This window comes from Anolis carolinensis, unplaced genomic scaffold (assembly GCF_035594765.1).
Source record: "Anolis carolinensis isolate JA03-04 unplaced genomic scaffold, rAnoCar3.1.pri scaffold_14, whole genome shotgun sequence".
Classification (NCBI taxonomy): Eukaryota; Metazoa; Chordata; class Lepidosauria; order Squamata; family Dactyloidae; genus Anolis; species Anolis carolinensis.
In genome coordinates, this window is record NW_026943825.1 from 16,302,502 (window position 1) to 16,319,478 (window position 16,977).

Consider the following 16,977-nt stretch of genomic DNA (forward strand, 5'->3'; position numbering starts at 1 on the left):
CCTCCCCTCGCCCCTCAGCCGCACCAGAAGCAGCGCCGCGCGCGGGGCACGCCGGGAGAGCGAGTTTGTTTCCCCCTCCCCGCAAAATGGCGGCGGGTAGCCAGGCGGGGCTTCAGGGGACTACGCGTCCCGGCGTGCTCCGCGGCACCGCCTACAAGGAGAGAGGTTTTACCTCGCGTGGGTTGCCGGGAAATAGAGTCCGCTCGCCGCTGCGAGCGAATGGGCGGCCGTCGCGCGGAGACTACGACTCCCATCTTTCCCCGCGCCAGGCGGAGCCTTCCCGTTTCGAAAGCCAGTGGCGCATGTTTTAATAGCCAGGCAAGGGAGGAGCCCTCCACACACACCCACGTAGATATATGTAAATACATATATAATCTCAATCTCAATCTCTCCTTATTATCCAACATATACGCTTATCCAACGTTCTGCCGGCCCGTTTAGCCTGGATAGTGAGACTCTACTGTATATATAGATGAAAATGTTTTATATATATTTTCTAATACACTTGTATATTAATGTGTGTGTATATATATATGTATAAATGTATAAAAATATATATTATGATGTTTTATATATATACTAATACACGCATATATGTATATATTAATTTATATATATGCATATTAGATATATATATTCACTAATCCACAGGTTGAGAACCACTGGTTTAATACGTATGTGTGTGTGTGTGCTAGATTATGTTATATATATACTAATGCACACATATATGTATATATTAATGTATATATATATATATGCATATTAGATATAGATATATATTATCTAATCCTCAGGTTGAGAACCACTGGTTTGATACGTATGTGTGTGTGTGTGCTAGATTATGTTATATATATACTAATGCACACATATATGTATATATTAATGTATATATATATATATGCATATTAGATATAGATATATATTATCTAATCCTCAGGTTGAGAACCACTGGTTTGATACGTATGTGTGTGTGTGTGCTAGATTATGTTATATATATACTAATGCACACATATATGTATATATTAATGTATATATATATGCATATTAGATATAGATATATATTATCTAATCCTCAGGTTGAGAACCACTGGTTTGATACGTATGTGTGTGTGTGTGCTAGATTATGTTATATATATACTAATGCACACATATATGTATATATTAATGTATATATATATATATATATATGCATATTAGATATAGATATATATTATCTAATCCTCAGGTTGAGAACCACTGGTTTGATACGTATGTGTGTGTGTGTGCTAGATTATGTTATATATATACTAATGCACACATATATGTATATATTAATGTATATATATATATATATGCATATTAGATATAGATATATATTATCTAATCCTCAGGTTGAGAACCACTGGTTTGATACGTATGTGTGTGTGTGTGCTAGATTATGTTATATATATACTAATGCACACATATATGTATATATTAATGTGTATATATATATGCATATTAGATATAGATATATATTATCTAATCCTCAGGTTGAGAACCACTGGTTTGATACGTATGTGTGTGTGTGTGCTAGATTATGTTATATATATACTAATGCACACATATATGTATATATTAATGTATATATATATATGCATATTAGATATAGATATATATTCTCTAATCCTCAGGTTGAGAACCACTGGTTTGATACGTATGTGTGTGTGTGTGCTAGATTATGTTATATATATACTAATGCACACATATATGTATATATTAATGTATATATATATGCATATTAGATATAGATATATATTATCTAATCCTCAGGTTGAGAACCACTGGTTTAATACGTATGTGTGTGTGTGTGCTAGATTATGTTATATATATATATACTAATGCACACATATATGTATATATTAATGTATATATATATGCATATTAGATATAGATATATATTATCTAATCCTCAGGTTGAGAACCACTGGTTTGATACGTATGTGTGTGTGTGTTAGATTATGTTATATTTATACTAATACATGCATATATGTATATATTAATGTGTGTGTGTATATATGAATATGTTGTTATTATTATTTTGCAGCTCCTGCCAAAGAACCGGTTGAGGATTCACGGACATTATTCCTGCTTTGAAAGCAGTATTTAGGCGTCTAACCTTTTCACCCCAAAGAGGCTTAACCAAGGTAAGGCGCATCGAAACTCACTCTGGGGAATTTCCTCCTCTCTATGTACAAAGGAAAGGTGGCCAAGGGAGAACTATAAATCCCAGGAGCCTGCAAACCATAATGACATGGATACATCTGGAATCCTGAAGGAATGCCAAAGCCTCCCCTGGCTTTGGCCCAGGCACATTATTTGGACCAACAGCCAGGAAACGGGGGCTTAAGCGGAGGCTTTGCAGAAAGGCATTATTACGACGGGATTACGATGGGAGCGGATTGCAAGCCACATCTGCCCCAAAAAAGCACGTTCAGCGAAGCAGGGACAGGGCTAAGCCCCGGGCAGGCACGTCGCACACTGCTAAAGGCCACAACAACAACAAACAACAACAATAATAGTAGAACTGCCCATCTGCATGATAAGCTTGTTTTGGTGTCCACTTTCTGATTGGTTGCATTTTTGCTTTGTTAATTTTCTGAAATAACCACAGGGTTCACCCCACGATTTTGTAGCACTTTATCAACTACCTCATGTTTACAAAATTCACGTAGCGCACTTTTGCCCAGCTTGTTTTTATGATTCTATTGCTGTATTTTAATTTGTTTTACCAAATTAAATTATTTTATTATATTAATATTAATATTAAATTTTATTATATTTATTTATTATATACAGTATATCCTTCTATTAACAATTTGCACGTGGTTTTTGTTATTTGATGTGTTCCTTATTGTATTTGCCTGGGCTTTCGCCTCGAGTCCCTTCAGGGAGATGGAGGCAGGGTATAAGAATAAAGATTATTATTATTATTATTATTATTATTGTATCCTATTTAGGGCAGCAAGCCACCTTCCTATAAGAGAGGCAGCTCTTGCTTCAATTCAGAAGAAAGGAAACTGTTTTCTTCTTGCAGTGAGCAGGTCTTATTGTTGTTGTTGTTGTTGTTGTTATTGTTATTGTTGCTGGAGGTATTTCCTTCCTGCAGTGAGCAAGTCTTAAAATAATAATGATGATAATAATAATTGCTTTACATATTTACTTCCTGCAGTGAGCATGTCTTAAATCAATAATAATAATAATAATAATAGCAGCAGCATTAGGTATTTCCTTCCTGCAGTGAGCATGTCTTAAATTAATAATAATAATAATAATAATAATAATAATAGCAGCTTTAGGTATTTCCTTCCTGCAGTGATCATGTCTTAAATCAATAATAATAATAATAGTAATAATAATAATAGCAGCAGCTTTAGGTATTTCCTTCCTGCAGTGAACATGTCTAATAATAATAATAATAATAATAATAATAATATAGCTTTAGGTATTTTGTTCCTGCAGTGTGCATGTCTTAAACTAATAATAATAATAATAATCGTGTCAGAAGCAGACCAAGCTTACAAGTTAAAATTATTGTTGCTATTGTTGTTACAGTATTTTCTTCCCCCAGTGAGCAAGTCTCAAATAATAATAATAATAATAATAATAATTATTATTATTATTATTATTATAATACATCACACAGTCCTAGACACTTGGGAAGTGTTCGACATGTAATTTTGTGATACGATATCCAGCATATCTATCTTATTTGCTGTGTCATAATAAAATAATAATAATAATTATTATTATTACTATAAAAATACTTTTACCTATTTATTTCCTGAACTGAGCAAGTCTTCAAACAATGTTGAGAGTATCTATTTTCTCCCTACACTGAACAAACATTAAAAACAATAACTAATCTGTTTTCTTCCTTCAGCGAGAAGAAATAGAAATCAAAAAATAGAAATTGGCTGCCAACAATGGCCTTTTTGTGCTTTTATTTTTGGGACCCACAGAGAGAGCATTTGGGGGAAAGGACACCATCGTGTTCTCGAGATATATATATATATATATATATATATATATATATATATATATCTTTTCTCTATAACGCTTTGTGGGCCTTTAAAAATAAAGCAAAAGAGGCTACATCCCGATATATCCGCTGCTTTGTTTAATCAATTTCCTTGTTTGGACTCATTGAATAGGACAAAGCTGAATCAAAACCAAGCAGATGTTCATCGACAATAGAAGCTGAGATTTATATTCCATTTTTTTCTCTAGAATGGAAAGCCATGTAATAATAAATAGAGTAAAATAATAAATGCAATAATAATAATAATAATAATAAATGCAATAATAATAATAAAAATACAGGAAAATAATACATGTAATAATAAATAGAGTAAAATAATAAATGCAATAATAATAATAATAATAATAATAATAATAATAATAATAATAATATACAGGAAAATAATACATGCAATAATAATAATAATATCAGAGTGAAATAATAAATGTAATAATAATAGAGTAAAATAAATGTAATAGTAGCAACAATAATAGAGAAAAATAATAAATATAATACAGTAGAGTCTCACTTATCCAACGTTCTGGATTATCCAACGCATTTTTGCATTGTGATATTTTGGTGCTAAATTCGTAAATACAGTAATTACTACATAGCATTAATGTTTAATGAACTACTTTTTCTGTCAAATTTGTTGTATAACATGATGTTTTGGTGCTTAATTTGTAAAATCATAACCTAATTTGATGTTTAATAGGCTTTTTCTTAATCTCTCCATATTATCCAACATATTTGCTTATCCAACGTTCTGCCGGCCCGTTTATGTTGGATAAGTGAGACTCTACTGTAATACATGTAATAATAAATAGAGTAAAATAATAAATGCAATAATAATAATAATTAGATCAGAGTGAAATAATAAATGTAATGATAATAATAATAGAGTAAAATAAATGTAATAGTAGCAACAATAATAGAGAAAAATAAGAAATATAATAACACCAATAGTAATAGAGAAAATAATAAATGTGCCATATATTCTCGAGTATAAGCTGACCCAAATATAAACCAACCAGGACCCTCACCTGAGTATAAGCCGAGGGGGGCTTTTTCAATCTTAAAAAAAGGGCTGAAAAACTAGGCTTAGACTCGAGTATATACAGTAAATTATTAATAATATTAACAATCCATATGGCCACCCCAAAACATCCTTTTTCCAGGTATCCAACGCTTTTTCTCTCTCCAAGTCAAACTTCTGAGAAGTTTCATAATCTCAAAGCAACAGCAATAATAAACAATGGAGGGAAAGCCTAAAAAGCCGTGTTCCCATCTCATTAGCCATGTTGTCCCATGTTTCCATTTGGCTGAGAAAGGAATGCAGGCCATAATTATCCCAAAGGCGCCTATTTTCTTGGAAGCGACAAATAAAACAACAACCATTTGTGTCCCGTTGCCGCTGCTGTGTTTGTTTGGTGCATCTATGTTATGTATTTCATATTGGTATGTGTAGAGAGGCAAGTAACTATTGATTATTTAATAATTAAATTATTTGATCATTTAACAATCAAAACAATTTCTTTCCATTATTAATTAAATCTATATAAATAAAAATGTCATGTCCATTTGTGAGGGGCCTCATATCTCCCAAACTATTTCACCAATTACTTCGAAATGTGGACATAACATAGCATTCCAACTGGCGAGTGTTATAAGGTATTCACATACCTACTATTATTCGTCTGCCACTCCTGAGACAGGTAAAACCATGCATATAAAAGAAGGCATTGCATTTATAGCTCAAGCTTTAAAAAAAAACCTTTCATTCTTTTCCATTCTTTTTATTCTATTGATTATTTAATAATTAAATTATTTGATCATTTAACAATCCAAACAAATTCTTTCCATTATTCATTAATTCTATATAAATAAAAATGTCATGTCCGTTTGTGAGGGACCTCATATCTCCCAAACTATTTCACCAATTGCTTTGAAATTTGGACACAACATAGCATTCGAACTGGCGAGTGTTTTAAGGTATTCACATACTTACTATTACTTATCCGTCACACTTGAGACAGGTAGTAAGTGTTCTAAGGTAGTTCACATACCTACTATTACTCGTCTGCCACTCCTGAGACAGGTAAAACCATACATATAAAAGAAGGCATTGCATTTATAGCTCAAGCTTTTTAAAAAACCCTTTTATTCTTTTCCATCAAGTTGGGAAAATTAAAAGGTCACAAACAAAATAATACTTCAAGGCACCATAGACGTTAAGGCAAGGTGAGGTGGGAAATTCAGCGAGAATCTATTTTTTTTTTTCCAAAATGGGGGGAAAGCCCCGCGTTGAAGTAATGTATCACCCCAATTAATTAGTTAAGACGAACAGACAGACGACAAGTTAGAGAAGATTGGATAGACTGGATTGAAAATAGATCATATGACAGAGAAGATCAGAAGTGACTAATAAAAAGAAGCATAAAGCATAGTTCAAATGCTCCCTGGATAAATAAGGAAGAGAGATCGATATTACATTAGGCAGATGAGATAGAAAGATAAGACCGAGACGATAGAGAGGTTGATTAGACAGACAAGATAGATAAGAAATTGGGTAAATAATACTGATTTGACAATATAGATAGACTGGTTACATAGGCAAGATAGATAGGTAGACTGATACGAAAGAATATTTATTTACAATTGTTTTGCTTAGATTCTTCCCTCCCAGACCACCATGGTATATTGACTGAAGACCTATGCGGTGATTGGGGAAGTGTGCCACCTAGAGACCAAAGATGGTACTGCAGGTTTAAAAAAAGATATTTATAGTTACTAGAGTCTGCTAGCCAACGATGGGAGACTCAGGGAGAAGTTAATTTGCAATTGTTTGGCTTAGATTCTTCCCTCCCGGGCCATTACGATGCTATATTCACTGAAGACCTATGCAGTGATTGGGGAAGTGTGCCACCTAGAGACCAAAGACGGTACTGCAGGATTTAAAAAAGATATTGATAGTTACTAGGGTCTACTAGCCAACGATAGGAGACTCAGGGAGAAGTTAATTTGCAATTATTTTGCTTAGATTCTTCCTCGGCCATTATGCTGCTATATTGACTGAAGAACTATGTGGTGATTGGGGAAGTGTGCCACCTAGAGACCAAAGACGGTACTGCAGGATTTAAAAAAGATATTTAAAAACCATGATGTGGTTTCCCCCGCTTTAGAGCCTGAGGAAGAGGAGGCTGGTGAGGAGGGCGAATCCAGCCAGGAGTGCCATAGCCCGGAGGATGTGCTGCCGCCTCTGGGTTCTGGATTGGGTTCCGTGGTGTAGACCCTCCGTGGTGCAGGAGAGGTAGAGGAAGGCTCCGGCAGCCAGGCCTTGCAGTACGGAGCGTGAGAGGTGGGACAACGGGGAGGATGGGCCCACCGGTTCTCGTACGAGGGTGGCCCCCAGCACCAGTCCTAAGGGGGCCGAGGCAGCAAAGAGGGCCACCCCGGCGGCCACTGCCCGGCCCCACAGCCCACCCTGGGCCAGCCGCAGCCCCAGAGCGAAGGCCAGCAGCCCCTGGTGCAGCAGCAGGGACGGGCACAGCTCTAGAACCCAGACGGAGCTCGCTTGCAGCCCCGAGGAAAGGCACAAGGAGAGCAGCAAGGCACTCAAGCGCAGGCCGGACGGGGGGTCTTTGTGGGTAGAAGCAGAGGGGCTCCAGAGGGTCTCCTTGCTCTCTTTCTCCTCCTCCTCCTGGGGCTCCTTGCAGGCCAAGAGGATCTGCTCCAGGATCAGGACCAGGAAGAAGCCCATGGAGAGGATGAACTCCGGCAGAGGGAAGAGCAGCTGCAGACAAAGAGGAGGAGAAGGGAGAGATACAAAGACATGTGAAAAATACATTTCTAATGGATATGTGGTCACAGCACGTTTCACCAAAGGGTTAAGCAAGTGGAGGTGTGGATCCAGATCAGGCCTGGGCCAACTTGGGCCCTCTCTCCACGTGTTCTGGACTTCAACTCCCACAACAACAACAATAAAAAATTGCCATTAATTGGCTTAGATTCCTCCCTCCCAGGTCACCTTGAAGTTCTATTTACTGAAGAACTATGCTGTGATTGCAGAGGTCTGCCACCTAGAGACCAAAGGCGGTACTGCAAGATGTAAATACAGCCGAGGAAGATATGACTTGGCAATGATTTGACTTGGATTTCCTCCCCTCCAGCCACACTCACCGTGACCCGGAGCTCTTCCAGGGCCCCTTTGATGGCGCCCAGGTAACTGGGGAGAAGGTCCAGGAGGCAAGTGGCCAGGAAGACCCCGCTGGTCAAGCAGCCGAGCAGGCCGAGGGACTCCCTCCGGAGCGCTGGAGGAAGAAAGAGGAGAGGAAGGGGCCTCAGGGGGGAGGAGAGACACAGGAGGGACCCCCAAAGGGCATCCAGCCCAGCCCCCTTCTTTCCGCCAGGAAGGAAAGCACCACTCTATCACTCCCGGCACATGGCCATCCAGGCTCTTATTAATGACAACAATAATAATACTAATATCCTAGTTGGAAGGGACCCCAAGGAGGGCCATCCTGCCCAGCACCATCCAAGCCCTCCTGGCACGTGGCCATCCTGTGCCAAAGGAAAATGGGAAGGGAGGAAAGGAAGGAAAGAATAAGGAAGGGAGGGAAGAAAAAAAGGAAGAGAGAAGGGAAGAAGGAAGGAAGGAAGAATGGAAGGGAGGGAGGGAGGGAGGAGGAAAGAAGGAAATGAAGGAAGGAGGGAAGGAAAGAAGAGAGGAAGGAAGAAGTGAGGGAAGAAGAAGAAGGGAAGGAGGGTTTCATCTACAGGCCAAACAGCGCCCTGAAAAAAGTTTCTATCAACCTACAAGAGCAGTACAAAGAATGAGTTTTAAATGAAGATTTTATTTGTGTACAGCTCCTGTAAATGAAAAGCCCTCTTTAACCTTGGTTAATAATAATAATAATAATAACAACAACTTTAATTAATTTTTAACTGTTTTATAGTGTATTGTACAATTTTTATATATGTGTGTTAATTGTAAGCCGCCCTGAGTCCCTTGTTGGGTGAGAAGGGCGGGATATAAATATTGTAATAAAATAAATAAATAAGGTAAGAAAAAAAGGAAGGGAGAAGGGAAGAAGAACGGAAGAAGGGAAGAAAAGAAGGAGGAAGGAAGGGAGAAGGGACAGAAGGAAGGCTCACCGGGAGAGCCTGGAGGGAAGAGGCGCAGGGGCATCAGCCCACAGAAGAGGGTCGCGGCCAGCAGGATGGCCAGAGAGCCCAGCTTGAGCGCCTCCGGCCCTGCAGAGCGAAGGGGCGGCAAAGGGCCCCAGGCCAAGGGCCCCAAGGGGTCCGCCATGGCAGCACACGCTTCAGAGCCAGGACTCGGTGAGAAGGCCCTCCTGCGTTGTCTTCAAAGGGTCAGTCCTCCGCCGGACGGGTCAAGCTCCTCAATGAAAGGCCACCTGGAAGACACAGAGCAAAAGACATAGCAAAAGAAGTCCCCAGCAACCCTCACAAGGACAACACTTCATGCTGTATTGACTGAAGAATGATGCAGCAGCACCCTCAGCATGCCACCTACAGACTGGAGATGGTACTGCCACATGCAGACTATATTTCCTATATTGTTGTTATTATCATCATCATATTCCCTATTATTATTACTATATTCCCCATTACTATTATATTTCTATTATTATTATCCCTATTATTATATTCTCTATTATCATATATTCCCATTATTATATGTCTATTATTATATTCCCTATATTATACTATTATTATTATTATTATTATTATTATTATTATTATATTCCCTATTAGTATATCATATTCTCTATTATTATTATTATATTCCCTATTAGTATATCATATTCTCTATTATCATATATTCCCATTATTATATGTCTATTATTATATTCCCTATATTATACTTCTATTATTATTATTATATTCCCTATTAGTATATCATATTCTCTATTATCATATATTCCCATTATTATGTCTATTATTATATTCCCTATATTATACTTCTATTATTATTATTATATTCCCTATTAGTATATCGTATTCTCTATTATCCTATATTCCCATTATTATATGTCTATTATTATATTCCCTATATTATACTTCTATTATTATTATTATATTCCCTATTAGTATATCATATTCTCTATTATCATATATTCCCATTATTATATGTCTATTATTATATTCCCTATTACTATTATACATCTATTATTATTATATTCCCTATTAGTATATCATATTCTCTATTACCATATATTCCCATTATTATATGTCTATTATTATTATTATATTCCCTATTACTATTATACTTCTATTATTATTATTATTATATTCCCTATTAGTATATCATATTCTCTATTATCATATATTCCCATTATTATATGTCTATTATTATATTCCCTATTACTATTATACATCTATTATTATTATATTCCCTATTAGTATATCATATTCTCTATTATCCTATATTCCCATTATTATATGTCTATTATTATATTCCATATTACTATTATACTTCTATTATTATTATTATATTCCCTATTAGTATATCATATTCTCTATTATCCTATATTCCCATTATTATATGTCTATTATTATATTCCCTATTACTATTATACATCTATTATCATTATATTCCCTATTAGTATATCATATTCTCTATTATCCTATATTCCCATTATTATATGTCTATTATTATATTCCCTATTACTATTATACTTCTATTATTATTATTATATTCCCTATTAGTATATCATATTCTCTATTATCATATATTCCCATTATTATATGTCTATTATTATTATATTCCCTATTACTATTATACTTCTATTATTATTATTATATTCCCTATTATTATATCATATTCTCTATTATCATATATTCTCATTATTATATGTCTATTATTATATTCCCTATTACTATTATACTTCTATTATTATTATTATTATATTCCCTATTAGTATATCATATTCTCTATTATCCTATATTCCCATTATTATATGTCTATTATTATATTCCCTATTACTATTATACTTCTATTATTATTATTATATTCCCTATTAGTATATCATATTCTCTATTATCATATATTCCCATTATTATATGTCTATTATTATATTCCCTATTACTATTATACTTCTATTATTATTATTATATTCCCTATTATTATATCATATTCTCTACTATCATATATTCCCATTATTCTATTTCTATTATTATTATTATATTATATTTTAATTTTATTATTATTTTAGTATTATTTTATTCCGTATTATTATTATTATTATTTCGTATTATATTGCTTTATATTTCATTTCTCTTCTGGTGCCAGCCTTTCCCTCTTTGGACTTCAACTCCCAGAAGCCTGAGCTGCCTGGGCCAATAGCAAGGCCTTCTGGGAGTTGTAGTCCACTTTAAAAGATAACGGCTCCGGACTCACCGCGTGCCGACTTCCAACGGGCTTCCGAACCGGAACTAGGCCTCCACACGCTCCTGGCTGTCCCACATCAGGGGGGGAAACCCGGAAGCCCCTCGGCCAATTGGAACGTCCGCTCGGCCATGACGTCACCACTGGGGGCGTTCGAAAGGGGCGTAGCGCTGCCCGTAGGCAGGCGCCTTCCCAAAATGGGCGTGGATATGCAGATACATCAACTAGTTCCAACCAATGGGAGCAGGCGTCTTCCCAAAATGGGTACGGATATGCAAATATACCAAAGGTTTCAGCCAATGGGAGCAGGCGCCGTCTGCAAATGGCGCGAGGACTTCCACTCCCAGAAGCCTCGGCCGCAGTCAACAACGCGCAGGGCTTCTGGGAATTGAAGTCCAAATCCTTACCGGACAAGAATGGGGTGCTGATTGAACTTTTGGGAAGGGCCAAGAAAGTTGAGATGACATCCCATCCCCAAGAATAGCAATATTTTTACCACTTTAATAATTGTAATATGTCACTTTATGTAAATATTTAAATATGGATGGATGTAAAGATCTGCGTGCAGGACAGGTGTGTGCCCTTTGGCGCCTTCTGATTGGCTGCGGGGCTCGGAGGGGGCGGGGCCTGGCCCCAGGAGACCCGGATGCCTGCATCCTGCTCCAGGAAGACTTCCTTCTCCCACCTGGAGACAGGCAGGTAAGGGCACCGGGCACAGGACACGCCACTCAACATTATTATTCATATATATATATATGTGTGTGTGTGTGCATACGTGTCTGTATATCTGTATCTACATGTCTGTATATATGTATATATATATGTGTGTGTGTGTATACGTGTCTGTATATCTGTATCTACATGTCTGTATATATGTGTTTATATATATGTATATATATGTATATGTGTGTGTATATATATATACATGTATGTATATCTGTATCTACATGTCTGTATATCTACATGTCTGTTTATATGTATATATATATATGTGTGTGTGTATGTGTGTGTGTATATACATGTATGTATATCTGTATCTACATGTCTGTTAATATGTGTGTATATATGTGTTTATATATATGTATGTATATGTATGTGTATATATACAAACACACATATATATGTATGTGTATATATGTATATACATCTATGTATATCTGTATCTACATGTCTGTATATCTATCTACATGTCTGTTTATATGTGTATATATATATGTGTGTGTGTGTGTATGTATGTGTGTATATACATGTATGTATATCTGTATCTACATGTCTGTTTATATGTATATATATATATGTGTGTGTGTATATATGTATGTGTGTATATACATGTATGTATATCTGTATCTACATGTCTGTTTATATGTATGTATATATATATATATATATATATATATATATGTATATATGTATGTGTGTATATACATGTATGTATATCTGTATCTACATGTCTGTTAATATGTATATATATATGTGTGTGTGTATGTATGTGTGTATATACGTGTATGTATATCTGTATCTACATGTCTGTTTATATGTATATATATATATATGTGTGTGTGTATGTATGTGTGTATATACATGTATGTATATCTGTATCTACATGTCTGTTTATATATATATATGTGTGTGTGTATATATATGTATATATATATGTGTGTGTGTGTGTTTATATATATACATGTATGTATAGCTGTATCTACATGTCTGTATATATATGTGTGTGTGTATATATATGTTTATATATATGTATATGTATGTATAAATGTGTATGTGTGTATATATATGTGTGTGTGTGTGTATATGTATATACGTCTGTATATCTGTATCTACATGTCTGTATATATGTATATATATGTATATGTATGTGTATATATCTGTATCTACATGTCTGTTTATATGTATATATGTGTGTTTATATATATGTATATGTATGTATGTGTGTATATATATGTATGTGTGTGTATATATATATACACACACACACACACACGCACACGCACACACTCACTTGCTCGACTAACATCAGGTCCTATGAAGACGCCTCTCAGCCTCAGATGCAGGCGAAACATCAGGAGAGAATGCTACTGAAACATGGCCAGACAGCCCAGAAAACTCACAGCAACCCACTGTTGTTGTTGCTGTTTTGCGTGTGTTGTTTCCTTCCAGGGCGATGCTCCGCTCCCCTTCCCTGGAGGTTTTGCTGGAGGCCGAGGGGCCCCTCCCGCTCTTGGACCACCCCTGGGACCCCCAAGGGTGCCTACAGGTGGGACCCAGCACCAACAGAGTCATAGTCATAATAATAATAATAATAATAATAATATTTTCCTTTCCCCTCTACATTGCTATTTTTTAATTATTATTATGACCTTTTCGATTACGATTTCAGGTGCAGAGTGGGCTCCACATCCAATCGGTCAATCAATCAATTCATCCGTCAATCAATCCATCTTGTGCTGTGAATTTGCAGATTATGATTTCAGGCTCACAGTGGGCGATACAGCCAATCAATCAATCAGTCAATCAATCAGTCCACCAATCAATCCATCTTGTGCTGTGAATTTGCAGATTATGATTTCAGGCTCACAGTGGGCGATACAGCCAATCAATCAATCAGTCAATCAATCAGTCCACCAATCAATCCATCTTGTGCCTTTCCCTTTAGTGCTGTGAATTTGCAGATTACAATTTCAAGCTCACAGTGGGCAATACAACCAATCAGTCAGTCCATTAATCAATCAATAAATCAGTCTTGTGCCTTTTCCAGTCAATTCACCAATCAATCAATCAATCTTGTGCCTTTCCTTTTAGTGTTGTGACTTGACAGATTGCAATGTCATGCTTAGAGTGGGCTATACAGACAATCAATTCGTCCATCAATCAATGTTGTCCCTTTCCCTTTGGTGTTGTGACTTGTTAGATGGCAATTTCAGGTTCAGATTGGGTTATACAGCCAATCAATTCGTCAATCAATCAATCAATGTCTCTTTCCCTTTATTATTGTGACTTGACAGATTGCAATGTCATGCTTAGAGTGGGCTATACAGCCAATCAATCAATCAATCTTGTGCCTTTCCCTTTAGTGTTGTGACTTGGTAGATTACAATTTCAGGTTCAGATTGGGTTATACAGCCAATCAATTTGTCAATCAATCAATCAATCAATCAATCAATCACTGTTGTCCCTTTCCCTTTGGTGTTGTGACTTGTTAGATGGCAATTTCAGGTTCAGATTGGGTTATACAGCCAATCAATTCGTCCATCAATCAATCAATCAATCTTGTGCCTTTCCCTTTAGTGTTGTGACTTGGTAGATGGCAATTTCAGGTTCAGATTGGGTTATACAGCCAATCAATTCGTCCATCAATCAATCAATCAATCAGTGTTGTCCCTTTCCCTTTGGTGTTGTGACTTGGTAGATGGCAATTTCAGGTTCAGATTGGGTTATACAGCCAATCAATTCGTCAATCAATCAATCAATGTCTCTTTCCCTTTATTATTGTGACTTGACAGATTGCAATGTCATGCTTAGAGTGGGCTATACAGCCAATCAATCAATCAATCTTGTGCCTTTCCCTTTAGTGTTGTGACTTGGTAGATTACAATTTCAGGTTCAGATTGGGTTATACAGCCAATCAATTTGTCAATCAATCAATCAATCAATCACTGTTGTCCCTTTCCCTTTGGTGTTGTGACTTGTTAGATGGCAATTTCAGGTTCAGATTGGGTTATACAGCCAATCAATTCGTCCATCAATCAATCAATCAATCTTGTGCCTTTCCCTTTAGTGTTGTGACTTGGTAGATGGCAATTTCAGGTTCAGATTGGGTTATACAGCCAATCAATTCGTCCATCAATCAATCAATCAATCAGTGTTGTCCCTTTCCCTTTGGTGTTGTGACTTGGTAGATGGCAATTTCAGGTTCAGATTGGGTTATACAGCCAATCAATTCGTCCATCAATCAATCAATCAGTGTTGTCCCTTTCCCTTTGGTGTTGTGACTTGGTAGATGGCAATTTCAGGTTCAATTAATTGATTCCATCACAGGCTCCAGGCGGCGAAGACGACCTCCTCTGGCTGCTCATTGACCCCAATGTGGCCTTCGCTGACCCCCACGGTCCGGAGAGCGACAGCGGGATCTCAGATGACCCACAGGCCGAGTCCCCAAGATACGCGGAGGCGCCAGGCCCATCGTCCACGGCCGTCTGCGAGGTCGTCTGCGGTGCCGGAGGGACCCCTTTCCCCAACCAGGCCTTCGCCGGGACGCTTGGTACATTGTCTGGGATCCGCTCCGGGTTTGAGTCCGAACCTTATTTGCAGGAGCTTTGCATTTGGTGCCTTCCCAAAATATTCTGCTTTTGAGACGGAGCTTCCTTTTGCAACACGGTCCATCGGGAGGGCTTTGAGTGCGCCTTTCCTGGGAGTCTCCTATGGATTTTTCTGTCCTGAGGCAGGATGGCCATCTGTCAGCAGCACAACTGGGAGAAGAGAACCCGACAATTTGTACCAAATCACCTACTCTTTCTAGCTCCTGCCTACAGCAACATGGAGGTGGGGGAGAGAGAGAACCAATTCTAATATTTCCGGGGAGAAGAAGCAAGCACCAACGAAATTGTCGGGTTCTCTTCTCCCGGTTGTGCTGTGGGAAGATCTCATTATATTCATTATATTCATAATAAGATGCTGAATATTCAGTGCGCTCTGCCCAGGCTTAGGTTGGTCAGGCCCAAATAGAACCCTATGCTCTTTGCACATGCTCAGAGGCAGCCTTAGTGATTGACTTCCAAATAGAAATTTAATGCGCTCTGTGCATGCTCAGAGGCAGCCTTAGTGACTGACTTCCAAATAGAAATTTAATGCACTCTGTGCATGCTCAGAGGCAGCCTTAGTGACTGATTTCTAAATAGTCCAAAGAGATTGCAAATTTATTCCAAGCAGGGACCTGCATTCCCAATGGCCGCCTTCTTTCCACCTCCTAAAACCCATCAAAATACACACAACAGGCTTTGAGTCCAAACCCCACTCCGGAGGCCCAACAGGATAGTAAACAGGGTTGCTGTGAGTTTTCCAGGTGGTCTGGCCATGTTTCAGAAGCATTCTCTCCTGACGCTTCACCCACATCTATGGCAAGCATCCTCAGAGGTTGTGAGGCATATACCTCTGAGGATGTCAGGAGAAATGTCAGGAGAGAATGCTTCTGGAACATGACCATACAGCCCGGAAAACTCACAACAACCCTGTGATCCCGGCCATGAAAGCCTTTGACAACAGAACAGTAAGCAATTAACAACCAGGGGAGAAGGCTCCCATTAAGTTCTATGCCAAACTGGGAGGGAAATGGGTCTGGATGTGGATCTTATCCCAATCCAGGGAGGGGAAATTGGTTGATTTCAGTCTTATATCAACCTAGGAAGGAAAATGGGTCCAGACGTGAGATTTATCCCAACCCAGAGAGGAAAACTGATCCAGATTTGAATGTTTTCCCAATCCAAGGAAGGAAATGGGTCGAGATTTGAATCTTATCCCA

At 37.6% G+C, this 16,977-nt stretch overlaps 1 protein-coding gene and 2 long non-coding RNA genes across 3 annotated transcripts; 2 read left to right on the forward strand and 1 right to left on the reverse strand.

Moving 5' to 3' along the window:
- Positions 1-46: 46 nt before the first annotated feature.
- Positions 47-8,976, forward strand: LOC134294313 (uncharacterized). The gene is made up of 2 exons (XR_010001258.1): positions 47-358; positions 2,066-8,976. It is a non-coding gene; the product is annotated as an uncharacterized LOC134294313 (long non-coding RNA).
- slc39a1 (solute carrier family 39 member 1) lies at positions 6,178-11,595 on the reverse strand. The gene is made up of 4 exons (XM_062964986.1): positions 11,463-11,595; positions 9,194-9,456; positions 8,219-8,349; positions 6,178-7,832 (listed from the first exon to the last, which is right to left on the reverse strand). Exons 2-4 carry the CDS (start codon positions 9,348-9,350, stop codon positions 7,218-7,220), a joined length of 903 nt encoding a protein of 300 aa, XP_062821056.1. The 5' UTR covers positions 9,351-9,456; positions 11,463-11,595; the 3' UTR covers positions 6,178-7,217.
- A 35-nt stretch (positions 11,596-11,630) lies between these two features.
- On the forward strand, positions 11,631-16,713 carry LOC134294315 (uncharacterized). The gene is made up of 3 exons (XR_010001260.1): positions 11,631-12,149; positions 13,620-13,716; positions 13,840-16,713. It is a non-coding gene; the product is annotated as an uncharacterized LOC134294315 (long non-coding RNA).
- The last annotated feature ends 264 nt before the right edge of the window (positions 16,714-16,977 follow it).